The 18,729-nt window shown below is 36.2% G+C and overlaps 1 protein-coding gene across 49 annotated transcripts in view; it reads right to left on the bottom strand.

Annotated features, from left to right (window-relative positions):
* The window catches only part of Rims2 (regulating synaptic membrane exocytosis 2), a 498,312-nt gene that overhangs the window by 175,236 nt on the left and 304,347 nt on the right, over positions 1-18,729 (bottom strand). For 35 of the 49 annotated variants that reach the window (XM_029547766.1, XM_029547754.1, XM_029547763.1 and 32 more), the window contains 3 exons: positions 10,905-11,061; positions 9,281-9,391; positions 2,799-2,864 (listed from right to left, as the gene is read on the bottom strand). In XM_029547766.1, coding sequence (XP_029403626.1) covers positions 2,799-2,864; positions 9,281-9,391; positions 10,905-11,061 — 334 coding nt within the window. The remainder of the gene's footprint in view (positions 1-2,798; positions 2,865-9,280; positions 9,392-10,904; positions 11,062-18,729) is intronic. The other 14 variants (XM_029547761.1, XM_029547767.1, XM_029547781.1 and 11 more) reach the window with 1 other exon arrangement.

Raw genomic sequence — 18,729 nt, 5'->3', positions numbered from 1 at the left:
TGGAAAGGACAGCGTTTTGTTCTTACTGGAGTAGATACTTATTCTGGTTATGGATTTGCCTTTCTTGCACGTAATGCCTCTGCTAAAACCACCATCCGTGGACTGACGGAATGCCTTATCTAACGTCATGGTATTCCACACAGTATTGCTTCTGACCAAGGAACTCATTTCACAGCCAGAGAAGTGCGACAGTGGGTCCATGATCATGGAATTCACTGGTCTTACCATGTTCCCCATCATCCTGAAGCAGCTGGTCTGATAGAAAGATGGAATGGCCTTTTGAAGATGCAGCTACAGAGCCAATTAGGTGGTAACAGCATGGAGGGCTGGGGCAGAGTTCTTCAGAAGGCAGTATATGCTATGAATCAGTGTTCAATATATGGTACAGTTCCCCCCATAGCCAGGATCCATGGGTCCAGGAATCAAGGGGTGGAAAAAGGAATAGTTCCACTCATTATCACTCCTAGTAACCCTCTAGGAAAATTTTTGCTTCCTGTCCCCGTAACTCTAGGATCTGCTGGCCTAGAAGTTTTGGCTCCAGAGAGGGGAGTGCTCCTACCAGGAGCTACAACAAACATTCCATTGAACTGGGAGCTCAGACTGCCCCCTGGTCATTTTGGGCTTCTAATGTGGGACTTAGCAACTGCTAGATCCTTGGACTTCCATCCACAGCTACTACTGAACCATTGTTGGGATTTGGACTGCAGACTATAAGTCATCAATAAATTCCTTTACTATATAGAGCATATCCGTACGTTCTGTGACTCTAGAGAACCCTGACTATTACACCATTCCTCTGTTGAGGGACATCTGAATTCTTTCCAGCTTCTGGCTATCATAAATAAGGCTGCTATGAACATAGTGGAGCATGTGTCCCTATTACAAGTTGGGGCATCCTCTGGGTATAAGCCCAGGAGTGGTATTGCTGGATCTTCCAGTAGAACTATGTCCAATTTTCTGAGGAACCACCAAACTGATTTCCAGAGTGGTTGTACCAGCTTACAATCCCAACAGCAATGGAGGAGTGTTCCTCTTTCTTCACATTCTCGCCAACATCTGCTGTCACCTGAGTTTTTGATCTTAGCCATTCTGACTGGTATGAGGTGGAATCTCAGAGTTGTTTTGATTTGCATTTCCCCGATGACTAAGGATGCTGAACATTATTTTAGGTGCTTCTCAGCCATTCAGTATCCCTCAGTGGAGAATTCTTTGTTTAGCTCTGTACCCCAATTTTTAAAGAGGGTTATTTGTTTTTCTAGAATCTAACTTCTTGAGTTCTTTGTATATATTGGATATTAGCCCTCTATTGGATGTAGGATGGGTAAAGATCTTTTTCCAATCTGCTGGTTGCCTTTTTGTCTTATTGACAGTGTCCTTTGCCTTACAGAAGCTTTGCAATTTTATGAGGTCCCATTTGTCAATTCTTGATCTTACAGCAGAAGCCTGAGGACCCAGCAATACCACTCGTGGGCATAAACCCAGAAGATGCTCCAACATATAACAAGGACACATGCTCCACTATGCTCATCACAGCTTTATTTATAGTAGCCAATAGCTGGCAGGTCCCAAGCCAGAAATGGACTCCATGTTTCTTGTTATTTGATTTTATGCTTTTTGTTTCTTTTGCTATTGTGTCTTACTGGGCTTTTGTTTGTTTTGACTTTCTATTCTTTTCTTTTTTTTAGGTATTTATTTTGAGAGAGAAAACATGAATTGGATAGAAAAGGATGTGGGAAGGTGGGAAAGTTCTGGAAGGATTTGGGGAATAGGAAGTATATTATCAAAACATATTGAATGAAAAATATTTAAAGGAAAAAACCAATTATCATAAATTTACATAAATAAATATAAGCCCTGCTCATGGTTATAGCACACACATGCGCACGTACTCAAACACACACACATGTGCACAAGCACACACCACACACACATTTATAAATGCATGCACATCATGAAGACCTTAAAGTAGGAGGGCTTATTGGGGAGAAGTAGGACTTTAGAAGAGTAGGAGGAACATAAATAAGAGAGGATGGGGAAGCCATGCAATCAGAATTCATTATACATGAATAAAATTGTAAAAAAATAAATAAATAAAATATTATTAATAACAACAACTAACATAAGCTACAGAAGGCCTTAAGAACATAAGGGCATTAGAACCTTTCTTCCTCTTTGCAGTAATATCCATCCACCTTTTGCTGAAGGCCAGGAAAACCCAATCTCCCTCTAATAGGATGATTTCTTTATTTTTTTTATTTTTTTAGTATTAGACTTATTCTACCCATAATTCACTGGAAATTTCCTTCTTCAGAATAAGTTACATAAGATTGAGATGAACAAGGGTGTTCCACAGATTGAACATTCTTACAGACCCAAGCTTATCTACTATGGAGTAGACTATCTTTGCACAAGTTACCACCAACAGAGCAGGTCAACGCACATCAAATTAGTCTCATCTTGAAAAACACAGAAGTAGGAAGCAGGTTGTGAAGACACACACAAATAAACCAGTGCTAACTATATATGGGAAGTTAGCAAAGGAGTGTGATGGCATCTGTAAGAGCTCTCATCTTTAGTAGTAAAGTTTACTTAATTCCTAATAAAATAACTTTTGGGTATTAAAAAGATGATTCCAGTCCATGAAACAGAATCATTTATATGCTTTACACTACTAGGATATATTTCCATAGTTTATTGATGATTCCACACGTATAGATAAAACAAAACTAAAAGGGAGTTATATCACATAGACAGGAGCATGCAACGCTACACACAGACTCAAAGTAAGAAAATTATACCTTCTATCCCTGTGATGATGGTCAATGGTCTGACTGTGTCGGGAACGAGGTAGAGTAAGAAAGTGACTGCAAGCATGGCAGAAACAAGAATAAAATGAGGCTCAGGAAAGAAGAGAAAGGTATAGCTTAGCTCTAAAAGTCAGAGTCAAACAGATAATAAGATAGTAAGCAAAGCAAATGAAAACTGCTACTGGAAAAGCTTGGCCATCTTCTTGATGTCCATGGAAATATGCAGTAAAATCAACCAAATATTCTAAAAATAAAGTGCAACAAAATATAACATTTAGATATTTTAGCTAAATGATAAAATTAATTGGTTATTACTTGAATATATTGAGTACCATCTAGCAATTGTTATATTACAAAGATGTTTTACTTCTTTTTAGGAATAGAGAAGAAAAATAAAAAAAGTGAACAGCAAACTTAAGGACACAGAGGTAAGACCTAAGACCATAATGATTAGAGTATTTAATGAGGTTTTATTTTTCTTTTATTAATCCTAAAGATAAGAAGAGGTTTTAAAGTTCCATTTAATAAAGAACAAATCAATTTACAAGCTTATAATGTTCATTAAGTATATTGAATACTATGAATTTTTACATTTGTTTTATATGTACATAATACTTTGAATTTATTACATGTTATTAGCTGTTTCATTTCATGTTTCCTTACTACTGTAAACAACCAAAGCCACAATGACTAACTGTTGAAGCCATCTGAAGTCGATTTTGTTTGTATGACACTAATTTAAAATTTCCCTTCTTAAAATATTTATTTCCTAAACAATTATGGCAGGTGAACATTAACTTTCAGAGAACAATGCAAAGAAAACTAGACCTCTGTCAACATTCATAGTTCTACCTCTAAATTTAGAGTAACGTGCATGCACACGCACACTTTATGGCCCTACAATCCTGCTGCAAACCCACCCTTGCTCCTCTGTAACCCTACTTCTAGTGCTCGTCTCGAGCTTCGCCTCCTTCTCACGTGTTTTAATTTTGAAAGATACTACTGCTTGTCTTCAACTTTACCTTTCCTTAGAACTGCACCAAATCCTCTGCAGTCTTGCTTAGGTTACCCACATGCAGACATTCCAGGAAGGCTCATCTAATTATGAGGCACTATGTCAGTTTCAACAGCTAGTGATGTACTGGTGGAAAAGGGCAGGCAGTGGAACAGCATTCTAAAAGCAACTTCCTAATCTAACTGTTGTTGTTACTACTAAAGGAAAACTTGGCTAAAACTGATATGGTAGAATCAATATAGCAGAATAAACTAAACCAGCATGGCTCTGGCTGTGGAGGGTGTAGGAAGCCGATCTGCTCATTTGTCCTCACTGATCTCCCATGGCAGCCTCTTGGGCTCCTGTGCCTTAGTTAGCTTTGGCTAATCTAGGATTGTGATAATGTTTTACTTTCAACTATTTATTTACATTTTTACTTAATAAACCAAGTTTTAAGGCCTCAGAATTCAATAATTTTATACCATTCAAATCTCTCCCTTGCATCGCTGACACACTTGCATCAGGTTTCTGTATCTACTGGAATAACTTCCCAACCTTCAAACTGGTTAATGGCTCAGCCAACTGAGAAGCAAGAATTCCAATACAATCACCATTTACTGTGAAAACTGTAAACGTGAAACAATATTCTTTCCATAAATAGAGGTCTTATGCTAACACAGTGACCCATCCATAAGGTCTGAATGTGCACGAGCATCATCATAATCATCAAGATCAGGATGATCATGTCCATGCTCTCTCTTCCCTGGGCATTTTGAGATGCTCTAACAAGACTGTTACTTTGGTTTGCTGAGAAATTATACTAAGTTCTGAACTCCTGTGATCTCAGCAGGAATCCTTCTGGAAACAGCCTGAGACCTCAGAATATAGTAATTTCAAAAGTCACTAAAAAGCCTGCTATAAAAGTGATGAAATGTGATTCTCAGAGAAGAAGCCCATACCCAGGTTCTAGAGGCTTCACTTCTGAATATCTATATTTTTAACTTTTGTACATAAATACTATATTAAAACAGACTTATTTAACTCTAATTCAAATTAGTCCTTAAATTCTTCGCTATTCTAAAACAATATGTCCTGGTTTGAGTACAGCTGCTGTCCCTAAAAGGCTACAGGGATCCTCGTGTACCGGGGATGGCAGTATGGAGCTATAATTCCCCACATACCACCAGTGATGCTAATTTAAAATTGTATTTGTGATGCTAAAATCAAGCTTTCTAGAGTGAAAAATGATCAGTATAAAGATGCATTGTATGTTTTTGAAATGTTATATAATACTCTCCAAATTTTCTAATAGTAAATTAGCTCCTATGACTAAAATCTCAACAAGAGTTCTGAAGCCACATATTCATATCTTCTTGCAAATTATATTGCTAGCTGTCATAGTCATCTGGGTTACTAAAGAAACAATAGTTCCCAGGTTTACTAAAGTAACGTTGTGAGACAAAGGCAAGAGGAGAGGCAGTAAAAAATAAAAGTAATCCATTTACTATGTATTATTTTACTTAAGAATCTGTATGGAAACGTTTGCCTTATGTGTAAAGACTTTCCTTTTAACAACAGAGTAAGATATTGACTAATGATAGAATAATGTAGATATAGAATCAAAGACCCAATAAAATATAGATACATAATTCTTACATATTACCCATAAAAAGAATATGATGCTTCATCCCATGCACCCACCACTGAAGTTTAGCAAAGAACTAGAATTAATTTAAACAGCAACATATCACATGGAATGTGGTTCAGTGTAAAAGTCTGTCTTCACATACAATTTTCCAATATGCCCAAAATGCTGCTTTTCTCCAAACACCATGATGTGTGGATGTGTTCTGCCTCTGTAACTTTGCTCTTATTGCCTGAATAAACATTCCCATTTCTAAGTAAACTCAGGTCTTATCTTCTATATGTTTTCCACAGTGCCTAAATTAATTAATTTCTCATTTTTAAATTTTTATTTGTTTCTTGTCATTTTGTTATTTCAGGTTAACTGTTAATCTATTAAATATAAAATATTTACAAGTCAATGTATTTTAATGTAATGTATATATTAGTTTTTTCCATTATCTATAATAAATTAGTCTTTTGTTTTTGAGGCTGTTATGTTGTTCAGTCTCCAATGAACTAGCTATGTAGTCAAGACTGGCTTTGAACTCCCGATCCTCCCTCCACCACCTTCTGAGTACTAGGATGATAATATGCACTGCCACATTCAACTAACTGTACAAACTTTTGATAAAATATGTCTATGTGCTCTAATCTGAAAACTGGCTGCCTGGCGAGGAATATAAAACTGCCATGGAAAGGACTGTATCAGTTAATTTGTATGATTATTTATAAGACATTTTATAGATATACAAACAAAACACTTGACTTTCCCCAAGAATACTTAAAATCCTAAATACAAACTCAAGACCCTATGGTTTCAAATCCTACAAAAAAGAATACATTCAATTAAATAAACTTCTAGTTCATTGCTAACAAGGGTGATGTGTGCATCTTTTAAAATCCCTAAAGCACACACTACTTACTAACACTAAGGAAATTCTTCAGTTTGGAAGTTTATTTGGGCTGTGCTTTTGGAAGGAGAGAAGTTCCATCATGATGGGAAGGCCTAGCAGTAAATAGAAGGCATGGGAGTCTGGAACATGGAGCTGAGCACTCACATCATTAACCACAGCATGAAAGCGTGAGAATGAACTGGAAAAGGTGCAAGCCTTTAAATTCCCGAAGCCCGTCTCCAGTGAAATATTCCCTCCAAGGCTTCATCTCCCAAGCCTCCTGAACAATCCCACCAGCCAGAGAGGATATATCCCAGTACCCAAGATGATGAGGAACTTTATCCATTCAAACTGGCTCAAATAAAGATACAGAGAGATCTTTAACCTAACCATGTATGGCGGTTTGAATAGGAATGTCCACAGCAGAGTCACAAGTTTGAAGGCTTAGTCATCAGAGAATGGCTCTATTTGGGGGGGATTAGGGATGGTCTTGTTGGAGTAAGTGTGTCACTAGGGATAGGCTGTGTGAACTCATGTGTCTCTCTTCCTGATAGTCATGGCTCCAGATCAAAACTCTCAGCTATTTTTCTGGCTCCATATCTTCCCGTAGGTCACCATGCTCTCCAACATGATGAGAATGAACTAAAACTCTGAAACTGTTAAGCCAGCTCCAGTTAAATGAATTTTTCATAAGAGTTGCTGTGGTTCTCTAGCTGGATCCACAGCCTACTGGGAAGCCAACTAAACTACATTCAGGGCAGGTCTTCTAAGTTAATTCTTTCTACAAATTTCTCAGAAATACAAAAAAGTATACTTTATATATCACCTAGATATATCTCAAACCCAATTAAGTCGAGCATATTCACAACTCTATAAAATGATATTCATAAAAATAAAACAAGTGTGCTTCAGTACTCTCTTATTTTAAAAAGGACATTCTGGTGCATTTGACTATTGTTTAATACTTAATACTATTTGACTAGAATAGACATTAAGGGAAAATATTATACAATAAGTTTTGCTTTCTGTATTAATGAATTGCACAGATAATCAAAATAGTTCTTGAAATGCATTCTATTATTTGTTTTTATTGAAATGAAATTGTACTTTACATAATGTTTTAAAAAAGTTTTAAGACTGATCCCACCAAAGATGTTTTATAAGTCTATAACAGTAAGGAAGTCTGTAACAGTAAGGAAATCTATAACAGTAAGGTGAAATCATATGGATGTATTTTCTTCAAAACTTCTAGACACAAACATTTGAATATTCTTGCTACTCTTAACAATTCATAAGATCATGAACAAGGAAAGCATAATAACATTTCAAGTGTAAATGTCTGTGATATGGGTTTTAAAAGAAAATATTAAAGGTGAGTGATCAAATGTTTGTGGTGATTAAACCTAATACTATGTGCCTTAAAATACTAACAAAATATTATGAATTTAATATAACAGTAAAGTGTTATTTTATAATTGTATTCTATCACATGCTACAAGTCTTAGGCTATTTTTTGGACTTTATATTATTCCACTTTTTTCAATAAATGATCACTATATGAAAGCTTACAAAAACTTTAAAATCATTTAGACAATTTTATTCCCTCAGTAAGTTAACTTTCAATGGCTAAGAAGCTTGAGACAGCTATTTTGAAAAGCTAAGAAAGTTCATTAACACTTCATTAGATAACCAAAATTCCTATTGATTGTTTTCATTACGTGCTCCACCTCTTCAGCCATGCCAACACGGTAATCTACTTTTACTACTATTGTACTTGATAAGCACATCTTCCAATAGGCAGCACACTCACCAATTACAGAGAGTTTAAAAAATTTAAAAAGCAAAAAGGTATCAAATAGTTTGTATTTGATACTAATAGAGATTAATATAATAACTCTATGTTTTCATTTTTGATCCTAGACACAAAATGTAGTATTTGTTTGACACTATCCATGGAGAAGATACCCTCCATTTTGTCTTTTGGAGACACAATGAAATTATATGAATGGATTGAGTACTAATTGTGATACAAACCGAATAATTTCTTCTATATATCCTAACAGTCAGCAGATTTTAAAGACAAAGGAATATAAGTATTTTTTCAATATTATGTTCAACTTTATCCTCATTTGTGAATTAAAAAAAATCCAATGGGGATATATATATATATATATATATATATATATATATATATATATAATCTCTCCAAAGATTGAATTACAATGTTAATTCTTTTTCTTAAAATTAGTAGGAATTATTGTAAGCATTGAAACATACCATAGAACTCCAAAGTTTGTCACTTTTAATGGGACAAATTCTGAGAACTCTTCCAAACACTGCAATCAACAAGTATGATTTTTTTTTTAGGTTGTTAAAGCTTCACTGAAGGCCATGAAATAAAACCTCTTTGAGAATGATGATAAAAGATTTCCAAAACAAACCAGACTGTCTTAGTGTTTCTGTATATGAAAGCCACACCATTTCTCTGAAATCTATTAAACACTTGAATCTTTTTCAGCCTACAGATATATGCTGCACATGATAATTTGCTATGTGCAGGTAGTCACAAGACATCTTGTTTGTGTTCTGATTATCATTATAGTCTCTTGTGCAAATTTGCTAGCTATTTTGAATTAATGAAAGACCAAAATCCTTCTTTTCTTTGCAGGGTCTAGTCCAGCAGCCCTAGCTTCCCTCATCGTTGTAATTTTCCTGATCACCATTCCAAGTGCTGGAATTCTGTATATGAGCCATGAATCTCTGGTGTTTGTTTTTCTTATCAAGAAAAAAATGTACATGTTTAGCCTCTCCTTTTAAATAAAGGGTAATCTTAGAAAGAATGTGGGAATAGTAAAGAAAAAGCATGGTTTGGAAACTAAGGTAAGATACAGGACTAGAGTAAACACTTTATAAAACCCTTCCTGAAGCAACAGAATTTAGTAAGGCTTAACTGCGTTTACCTGTCTCTATCTGAAGAGTAGTGATCATCCATGACACGGTGTCTGTCCATTCGGCTAATTGTATTGTAATGGCCAGTAGCACGTGTCCCTCGGAGCCCCGGTTCCACATTCCTACTAAGACAACAAGATTGTTAAATATCTTACTAATCTATAGCACAGTCTATATAAAAAATAACATCTAGTTGTTATTTGTATAAATATTATACTACAACATATAATATACACACAATATCTTGATGGTATACACTTCATTTGAAAATTAACAGCTAAATGAGGGTCTGGCTTTTCTTACAGATAGAAAATGAGTCAATTTAAGAGAATATTCTTAAGGATTAGATAAGCAATCTCATACATCCCTGATGGGCCACACCTAGGTCTTTATCACAGATAGTCAGTGATATAAGACACATGAGAGGAACAGATTGATAAGAAGTTAGGTTCAATGCTACACATGCTCTTTCTGTGGGCCACAGGGATGGTGGGAGTGATTACTTATTCGGGGTTGGACCTGAGTTTAAACCTCAAAAAACAATTATCAGGTTATCCAGTTCTACCCATCGTCTATGGTAACACTCTAGCCTGCTCTACCACCTTTATAACTTACTATGATTGTAGCTATCTAATGAACAGCTTCCTTAAGTCCTTCCCTCACATATTCTGGTTATGGTAGTCCTTCGAAAAATTACAGAATGATATACAGCAGAGGACTGCCAGGTCTGGGTTCAATCAGAGATGCACCTAACCCTCAAGAGACTGGAGGCTCCAGAGAGTTTAGAGATCAGATGGGGTAGGGTGGAGACATCCTAGTGGAGACAGGGGGTGAGGAGGAGGAGGTATGGGATGTGGAATAGTTTGAGAGTGTAATGGGGGTTGGGGAATAAAATCTAGAGTGTGAAAAAAAACCCTATAATAAAAAAAAAGGCAAAAACAAAAAGGAAAGTAAAAATTCCATCCAAGCAGTATACTATGCTTGCATTCTTTGCAAACCATCCTTTTTCATTGGTTTGCAATGTCATGTTTATATACAGAGGAATATTCAAATACACAAGCAAATCTCATATATTTTTATATCCACAATGTTTTAATCGATATATATTAAATTCAATTATATCTATGTATATTACATATCTTTCCTATTTAATATGACTCCTGAACTATCTCTCATGTATAATGTATAAGTTATGTTCATGGTTTACACTGCATGTATATGCTCTTTAGTACTTAGGTTTATCAGAGATTTCAAATATTATATGACCCGGAACAACAGATTTGTGCCACCATCTTTCCACTACTCATGCATTATTTTTAGTTTTGTTAATGAATTTTTCTTTTAATTTACCAATAACTATATGATTCATCTGACTATAAATGGATTTGCTTAATATTTACACATAGTTTAAAGCCAGTTTTTCTTAAATATTTTGAACTCTTAGATCCACTAACACAGAGATGATGAAAAGTCACAAAATAACCCATATCAAATCTTATTTCCATTGCAATGGCATATTACTCTTCCCTAAAAGAATGCTTTAAAGAATAATTTATGTTTAGAGATTATTATGGTAATTTAGATTAAGTTCACCCTAAGTATCATGCTACAAGCAAAGTTGCCATACTACCTTACCTTTGAGGAGGAGGGACACTAGGCGACCATGACCTTGTCCTCCCTATAACATCTACTCGATGAGGAGACCCTGATGGTGAGCAATGGTTTGATGACATGACTTGTTCTGGCACTGATAATGTGGAGCTTTGAAGATCACGGCCATTGTGTCGATAATCTAAGGTAAAAAATAAAATAATACTTCTAATGTCTTTGCATTGCACTAAAAACAAAGTATTGCTGAGGCCAGAACACTTTTAATAAGATAAATGTAAAGTATAACAAAACACAGTGTAGTATGTTTGAAAATTATAAACACAAGACATGGAAATGGAGGAGATTTAATATTTAGGTAGTTATTATGTTCACTGTACTGGGTACTGTAAAAATTTATGCTCTCTTTGAAAACAGAACCAGAACCAAATTGTTCTAAAAATATTTCATTTCTAGAAACTAAGTGTTTCTTAACCACTGTTAATATTCACAGTTGCAGGTTTGTAAGGTGCTTCATAGTGTGCACGTACACTCTAAATAAGATAAACCACACTAAACAATGCTCGATGCCATTTTCTTGGAATGCTTCGCAGAGCCTAGACACCAAACTAGTCTGAAAACAAGATCCAGCAACTCGACATCCTTACAGAAGTGAATATCCAAAAAAGCACAGGCATTTGGACAAGGCAAAAAAGGAAACTCTACATGTCAGAAAAGCAGCAGTTCTATGTGGGGAAACTACGGAAAAGGAAAGAAGTGAAGGCCCGTTTGCCATAACATACACAAGTAACAGAGAAGCATGAATAAGGCTGAACAGGAGAAGGATACTGCTGCTAGCATCATCATCATCATCATCATCATCATCATCATCATCATCATCATCAGTCTCTGCAGCCCTTAGTAATCAGCCATTTGCTCCACTAAGAAAACTGATGGGCACTTTCTAAAACGCATTGCTACAATGTGTACTTCCTAAGTTGCCTAGAGGTTCTGAAGGTATCTCAAAAGTAGTGCATGTGCTTTGTATGAATAACACCCTAGGCTCATTCCTAGTACATATCCATATTAAATGATTACGAACAGACATTACTGAGAAAAATAATTTCATTTTTATGTGATCTCTTCTCAGAAAGATACTGTTCTGTCTGTATGCCCTGGAACAGAGCAAAAGATTAAGATAGACACAAGTAATTCAAGAAGTATGCAAGGAAATAAAGAGGAATTATCAAAAGGGAAGAAGCTAAACAAAGAATGTTATCTGCCAGCAGGCTCCAACCTCTGACACTCTGCCATGAGCTGCTGGGATTTTCAGCAATGTGGATGCACCTTTTAATATTTTAAAGATAAACCCTAGCTTGGGACTATGAATGGAAAAAAGGCAAGGTGCTTATCTAGAGAAACAGTTTTATTTATCTAAGCACCAGCTGCCGCAGAGAAGAATGGTGGTGAATTCTAAGCAATTGACATTGATGGTATCTAATAATGGCATATTTCTGTGGACATATCCACATGTGACACTGTGGTAGAGAAAGTAAAACTTATACATATGCTTATCTACATATAAAATCATTTGCATAAACTTGGATAAACATCTAATTATACACATAGATGCATGATTACCTTTGCTTTTTAAGTGAACAAAATGATAACAATCATATAAACAGAAACTATAGGAATTTTCTTAATGTAAATTACATCATTGATGAAATACTATTTCAAAGTAGATATAAAGGAGTTACACACACACACACTTTAGGTTAACTATCATAGAAGGAACTTTTTTGAAAGAGTAAAGGTTAAGAAATCAAGTAATATATATGTTCATTTAAAGCCAAAAAGGCAGAAGAAATAGAAGTCTAAATGTAGGAATAAGAAAACAATGGTAGATTCGTTCTGGTCGGGGCCAGGTGTGTGCCCCGCAAATCCGGCAGAGGGTCCCAAGGTCCCCAGAGGACTCCCCACACCACAGGTCCCCTAGCACACCCAGGACCTTGGTATCCCTTGAGAGCACCAGACTTGTCATCAGGGACTATGAAACCCAGAAAATCCTGGACAGATGTTATACAGACCCTAAGAGAACACAAATGCCAATCCAGGCTACTAATAACCAGCAAAATTCTCAATTACCATAGATGGAGAAACCAAAGTATGCCATGACAAAACCAAATTCACACAATATCTTTCCATGAATCCAGCCCTTCAAAGGATAATAAAGGGAAAACTCCCAACTTAAGGACTGAAGTCACGCCCTAGAAAAAGCAAGTAAATAATCCTTCAACGAACCTAAAAGAAGATAGCCACAAGGACAGAATTCCAACTCTAACAACAAAAATAATAAGCAATAATTACTTTTCCTTAATATCTCTTAATATTAATGGACTCAGTTCCCCAATAAAAAGATATAGACTAACAGACTGGCTACACAAACAGGACACAACATTTTGCTGCACGTAGGAAACCCACCTCAGGGACAAAGACAGACACTACCTCAGAGTAAAAGGATGGAAAACAATTGTCCAAGAAAACGGTCTGAAGAAACAAGCCGGAGTAGCCATTCTAATATCGAATAAAATCAACATCCAACCCAAAGTTATCAAAAAAGACAAGGAGGGGCACTTCATGCTCATCAAAGNTAAAATCTTCCAAGATGAACTCTCAATTCTGAATATCTATGCTCCAAATGCAAGGGCATCCACATTCATTAAGGAAACTTTAGTAAAGCTCAAAGCACACATTGCACCTCACACAATAATAGTGGGAAACTTCAACACCCTACTCTCATCATTGGACAGATCCTGGAAACAGAAACTGAACAGAGACACATTGAAATTAACAGAAGTTATGAAAGAAATGGATTTAACAGATATCTACAGAACATTTTATCCTAAAACAAAAGGATACAACTTCTTCTCAGCAGCTCATGGTACTTTATCAAAAATTGACCATATAATTGGTCACAAAACAGGCCTCAACAGATACAAAAATATCCAATGAATCCTATCAGATCACCATAGACTAAGGCTGATCTTCAATAACAACATAAATAATAGAAAACCAACATTCATATGGAAGATGAATAACACTCTACTCAATGATACTTTGGTCAAGGAAGAAGTAAAGAAAGAGATTAAAGACTTTTTAGAGTTTCATGAAAATGAAGCCACAACATACCCAAACTTATGGGACACAATGAAAGCATTCCTGAGAAGAAAACTCATAGCTCTGAGTGCTGCCAAAAAGAAACTAGACAGAGCATACACTAGCAGCTTGACAGCACACCTAAAAGCTCTAGAACAAAAGGAAGCAAATTCACACAAGAGGAGTAGAGTAGACAGCAGAAAATGATCAAACTTAGGGATGAAATCAACCAAGTGGAAACAAAAAGAACTATTCANAGAATCAACCAAACCAGGAGCTGGTTCTTTAAGAAAACCAACAAGATAGATAAACCCTTAGCCAGACTAACTAGAGGGCACTGGGACAGTATCCTAATTAACAAAATCAGAATTGAAAAGGGAGACATAACACAGAACCTGAGGAAATTAACAACATCATCAGATCCTACTACAAAAGGCTATACTCAACAAAACTCCAGCTGCTTGTGGACGTTGTACATCGTGGTGCGGAGCCTAGTGCGCACCACGATGTACAACGTCCACAAGCAGAGACCTTCAAGGAAGACCTAATCCCAATGCTCCTCAAACTATTCCACAAAATAGAAATAGAAAGTACTCTACCAAATTCATTCTATGAAGCCACAATTACACTGATACCTAAACCACATAAAGACCCAACAAAGAAAGAGAACTTCAGACCAATTTCCCTTATGAACATCAATGCAAAAATGCTCAATAAAATCTTCGCAAACCGAATTCAAGAACATATCAAAACGATCACATTATGATCAAGGAGGCTTCATCCCAGGGATGCAGGGATGTTTTAATATATGGAAATCCATCAACATAATCCACTATATAAATAAACTCAGAGACAAAAACCCCATGATCATCTCGTTAGATGCTGAGAAAGCATTTGACAAAATCCAACACCCCTTCATGATAAAAGTCTTGGAAAGATTAGGAATTCAAGGCCCATACCTAAACATAATAAAAGCAATATACAGCAAACGAGTAGCCAACATCATACTAAATGGAGAGAAACTGAAAGTAATCCCACTAAAATCAGAGACTAGACAAGGCTGCCCACTTTCTTCCTACCTGCTAAATATAGGACTTGAAGTCCTAGCCAGAGCAATTCTACAACAAAAGGAGATCAAGGGGATACAAAATGGAAAGGAAGTCAAAATAGCACTATTTGTGGATGATATGATAGTATATATGTGACCCTAAAAATTCCACCAGAGAATTCCTAAACCTGATAAACAGCTTCAGTGCAGTAGCTGGATATAAAATTAACTCAAACAAATCAATGGCCTTTCTCTACACAAAGGATAAATAGGCTGAGAAAGAAATTAGGAAAACAACACCCTTCATAATAGTCACAAATAATATAAAATACCTTGGTGTTTGGTGTGACTCTAACTAAGGAAGTGAAAGATCTGTATGATAAGAACTTCAAGTCTGAAGAAAGAAATCAAAGAAGATCTTAGAAGATGGAAAGATCTCTCATGCTCATGGATTGGCAGGATTAATATAGTAAAAATGGCCATCTTGCCGAAAGCAATCTACAGATTCAATGCAATCCCCATCAAAATTCCAAGTCAATTCTTCACAGAGTTAGAAAGAGCAATTTGCAAATTCATCTGGAATAATAAAAAAACCTAGGATAGCAAAAACCATTCTCAAAAATAAAAGAACCTCTGGGGGAAATCACCACGCCTGATCAAGCTATACTACAGAGCAATTGTGATAAAAACTGCATGGTACTGGTACTACAACAGACAGGTAGATCAATGGAATAGAACTGAAGACTCAAAAATGAACCCATACACCTATGGTCACTTGATCTTTGACAAGAGAGCTAAAACCATCCAGTAGAAAAAAGACAGCATTTTCAACAAATGGTGCTGGCACAACTGGCTGTTATCATGTAGAAGAATGAGAATTGATCNATTCTTATCTCCTGTACTAAGGTCAAGTCTAAGTGAATCAAGGACCTCCACATAAAACCAGAGACAAGGAGCTGAAGGGGTCTGCAACTCTATAGATGGAACAACAATATGAACTAACCAGTAACCCCAGAGCTCATGTCTCTAGCTGCATATATAGCAGGAGAAGGCCTAGTTGGCCATCATTGGGAATGAGGCCCCTTGGTGTTGCAAACTTTATATGCCCCAGTACAGGGGAATGCCAGGGCCAAGAAGTAGGAGTAGGTGGGTAGGGGAGCAGGGCGGGGGAAGGGTATAGGGGACTTTTGGGATAGCATTTGAAATGTAAATGAAGAAAATATCTAATAAAAAATTGAAAAAATGTAGACAGATGGCAAGGAAAAAATTTAAAAAAGAAAACAATGGCAATAGAAACAAAAAGTCTTAACAGTCGACTATATCAACAAGATAGTCAAATGACAGTGGCCTAAGTGCAGTAATTAAACTACAGATTGAAGATTAAATCAAAAATCTCCAAGAACTGAGGATTACAGAAAATTATAGAATACAAGGCTAAAATACAACAATCACTTATAACTAGCAACTGTCGAAATTTGAAATTCAAAAGTCAATGCCAATTAAATTAGCACACCCCCAATCATGAAATTCTCGACAGCAATCCACCAAAATATACAGTAACATGAAAAAAATCAATAAAATTAAATAAAGGAAGAGATATTCTACATGCACAAGACAGGAAAACTCAATATTAGGAAGACATCAGGTTTTACCAACTGGATCTATAGATTCAATGCAATTACTAGAAGGCCTAACAGTTCGTAGGCTCTGACAAGTTGGTTTTAAAGCAAATGTGGAGAAGTAAAAAGCAGGGCCTGTTCCACTACTGATTATCAGGGTAGGAAGACCAAATGTGGGAAATCAATACATACTGTAAGTGGTAACAATCAGAACATTATATTATTGCCCAGAGAGTAAAGCACACAGTAGAACCCAAGAATTAGCTAAGAAGTAAACCCACATAAAAATATTCAACTGATATTTACCAAAGGACCCAAGAAAACCAATAGAATAGACTAAGACTGTCTTTTCATCCGATTGAGATAAATCTCCTGGGCTTTACCACAAAAGAAAGTGAATCAAAGAGATAGCTGGGCATGAGGATGGTGGAAGACTCTGGAACCTTGGACTAGAAAAAGATTTGAATGCTTTAAGCAGAATTTAACTAAGCATTCAGGTAGGACCCTAGAAGTAAGTAACTTAGACAGTTGAGTCCTAGATCATCAACCTTCAGCTGCTGATAAAGACTCTGCTAGCAACTGACCTAGAGGTGATCCTGCGATGTCTTGACAAAGAATCTAGCTGTTCCCTGCATATGTCCTGAGAATGTTCCCGAGGTTAAATTAAAAGGTGATGGACTAATTTCTTTAGTGGAGACAATTTTAAGATAGTATATCATGGAGTCTGTGTAATAGTTGTTACTGATTCCTGTTACTGTGTACATGGAGTCAGGTCTAAAGTGAAAAGAAAGCAGAAAGAAAATTTACAAAGTAAAGTTGGGAAGGGGGAACACTAGAAAACCATGTTTCTTTCAAGCAATGTGCTACAAATGAGGCTATAATTGTTAAGATTTGTGTCATTAAAGATATGCCTCCTGCTCTGCATTAAAAAGTTAGGAAAGCTGCTCACAGGACAAGATGCCAGGTAAAACTCCACTTTTTAAAAGGAGAAAGCTTAAGGAGTTTCTTACTCCTAAAAAGCAGTTTTATATAATGCTGTTCCTAATGTGATCCAAGGTGGCAAGGATTTAACCCAGGTGTCAGCTGAACATGGCAGCACCAGCCACATGGGAACAGAAAGAGGAACACAGAGGGGCTCTGGGATTGTGTCTGTGGGCTTAATGTGCTACTGACCAGCAATGTGTGACAGGGTCAGTCAGCATCCCTGCAGCGATGTTTGAGAAGCCAGTGGGTAAAGCTCTGAAGTTGAGCCTGAGTAACAGTGGAGAATCAAAAATGTTAGAGATACCAGAGCCGTCAGATATCTGCCAAGCAAGGTGATGGTTAGCTCTAAATGTCGAGCTGACCCAACAGAGCATCAGAAAGACAGGCACAGCACCATCCTTTTCTATTGAGCTTGCCTGCGGCCATGTCTGGGAAGGAGGTTTTTGATTATGCAAAACGAGGTGAAATGGCACTCCCACTAAGGGAAACACTCTTTCCTGTACAGAGAGCTGCCAAAGAATAAGGAAAGGGAGTGAGTGGCACCCCTCTCTGTTCTTCAGCCAGGAGATGACTAGTTGCTTCACGTTCCCACTGACAATGACATACTGTAAACTGTATTATGAACTAAAAGAAACCAGGTTCCATAAGTTGCTTCTTTTGGTCAGGATGTTTTTATTACAGTAATAGAAATAAGAAGGCAGTGAATATATATAACTATGGACAATATACTTCAAAAAACAAGAAAAATATCTTCACTATATAGTGATAAATGTTTGAGTAGATAGATGTTCATCAATTAAACATAAAAATGTATATATGTATTGCAACACTATGAATTACCCTATTAATATATATCAGTTTTATATTAACATACCAGCCCAAATTCTAAAATATTAATGCAGGATTCAATTTTAAAAAATAATTATTTTTTAACTAAAAAGCAGAAAAACAAAAAAAAGATGATTCTAATTGCCAGGCATAGAAGCGGTTGTATGATGCAGATGGTTAAGTAGTTGATTTTTAAATCTGTGATGGTGATTTTTCAATATGATTACTATTGAAA

The sequence above is a fragment of the Mus pahari genome, chromosome 17, assembly GCF_900095145.1.
Source record: "Mus pahari chromosome 17, PAHARI_EIJ_v1.1, whole genome shotgun sequence".
Lineage (NCBI taxonomy): Eukaryota > Metazoa > Chordata > Mammalia > Rodentia > Muridae > Mus > Mus pahari.
The sequence above is the reverse complement of the archived record's forward strand: the minus strand, read 5'-3'. Positions and strand labels throughout refer to the sequence as shown.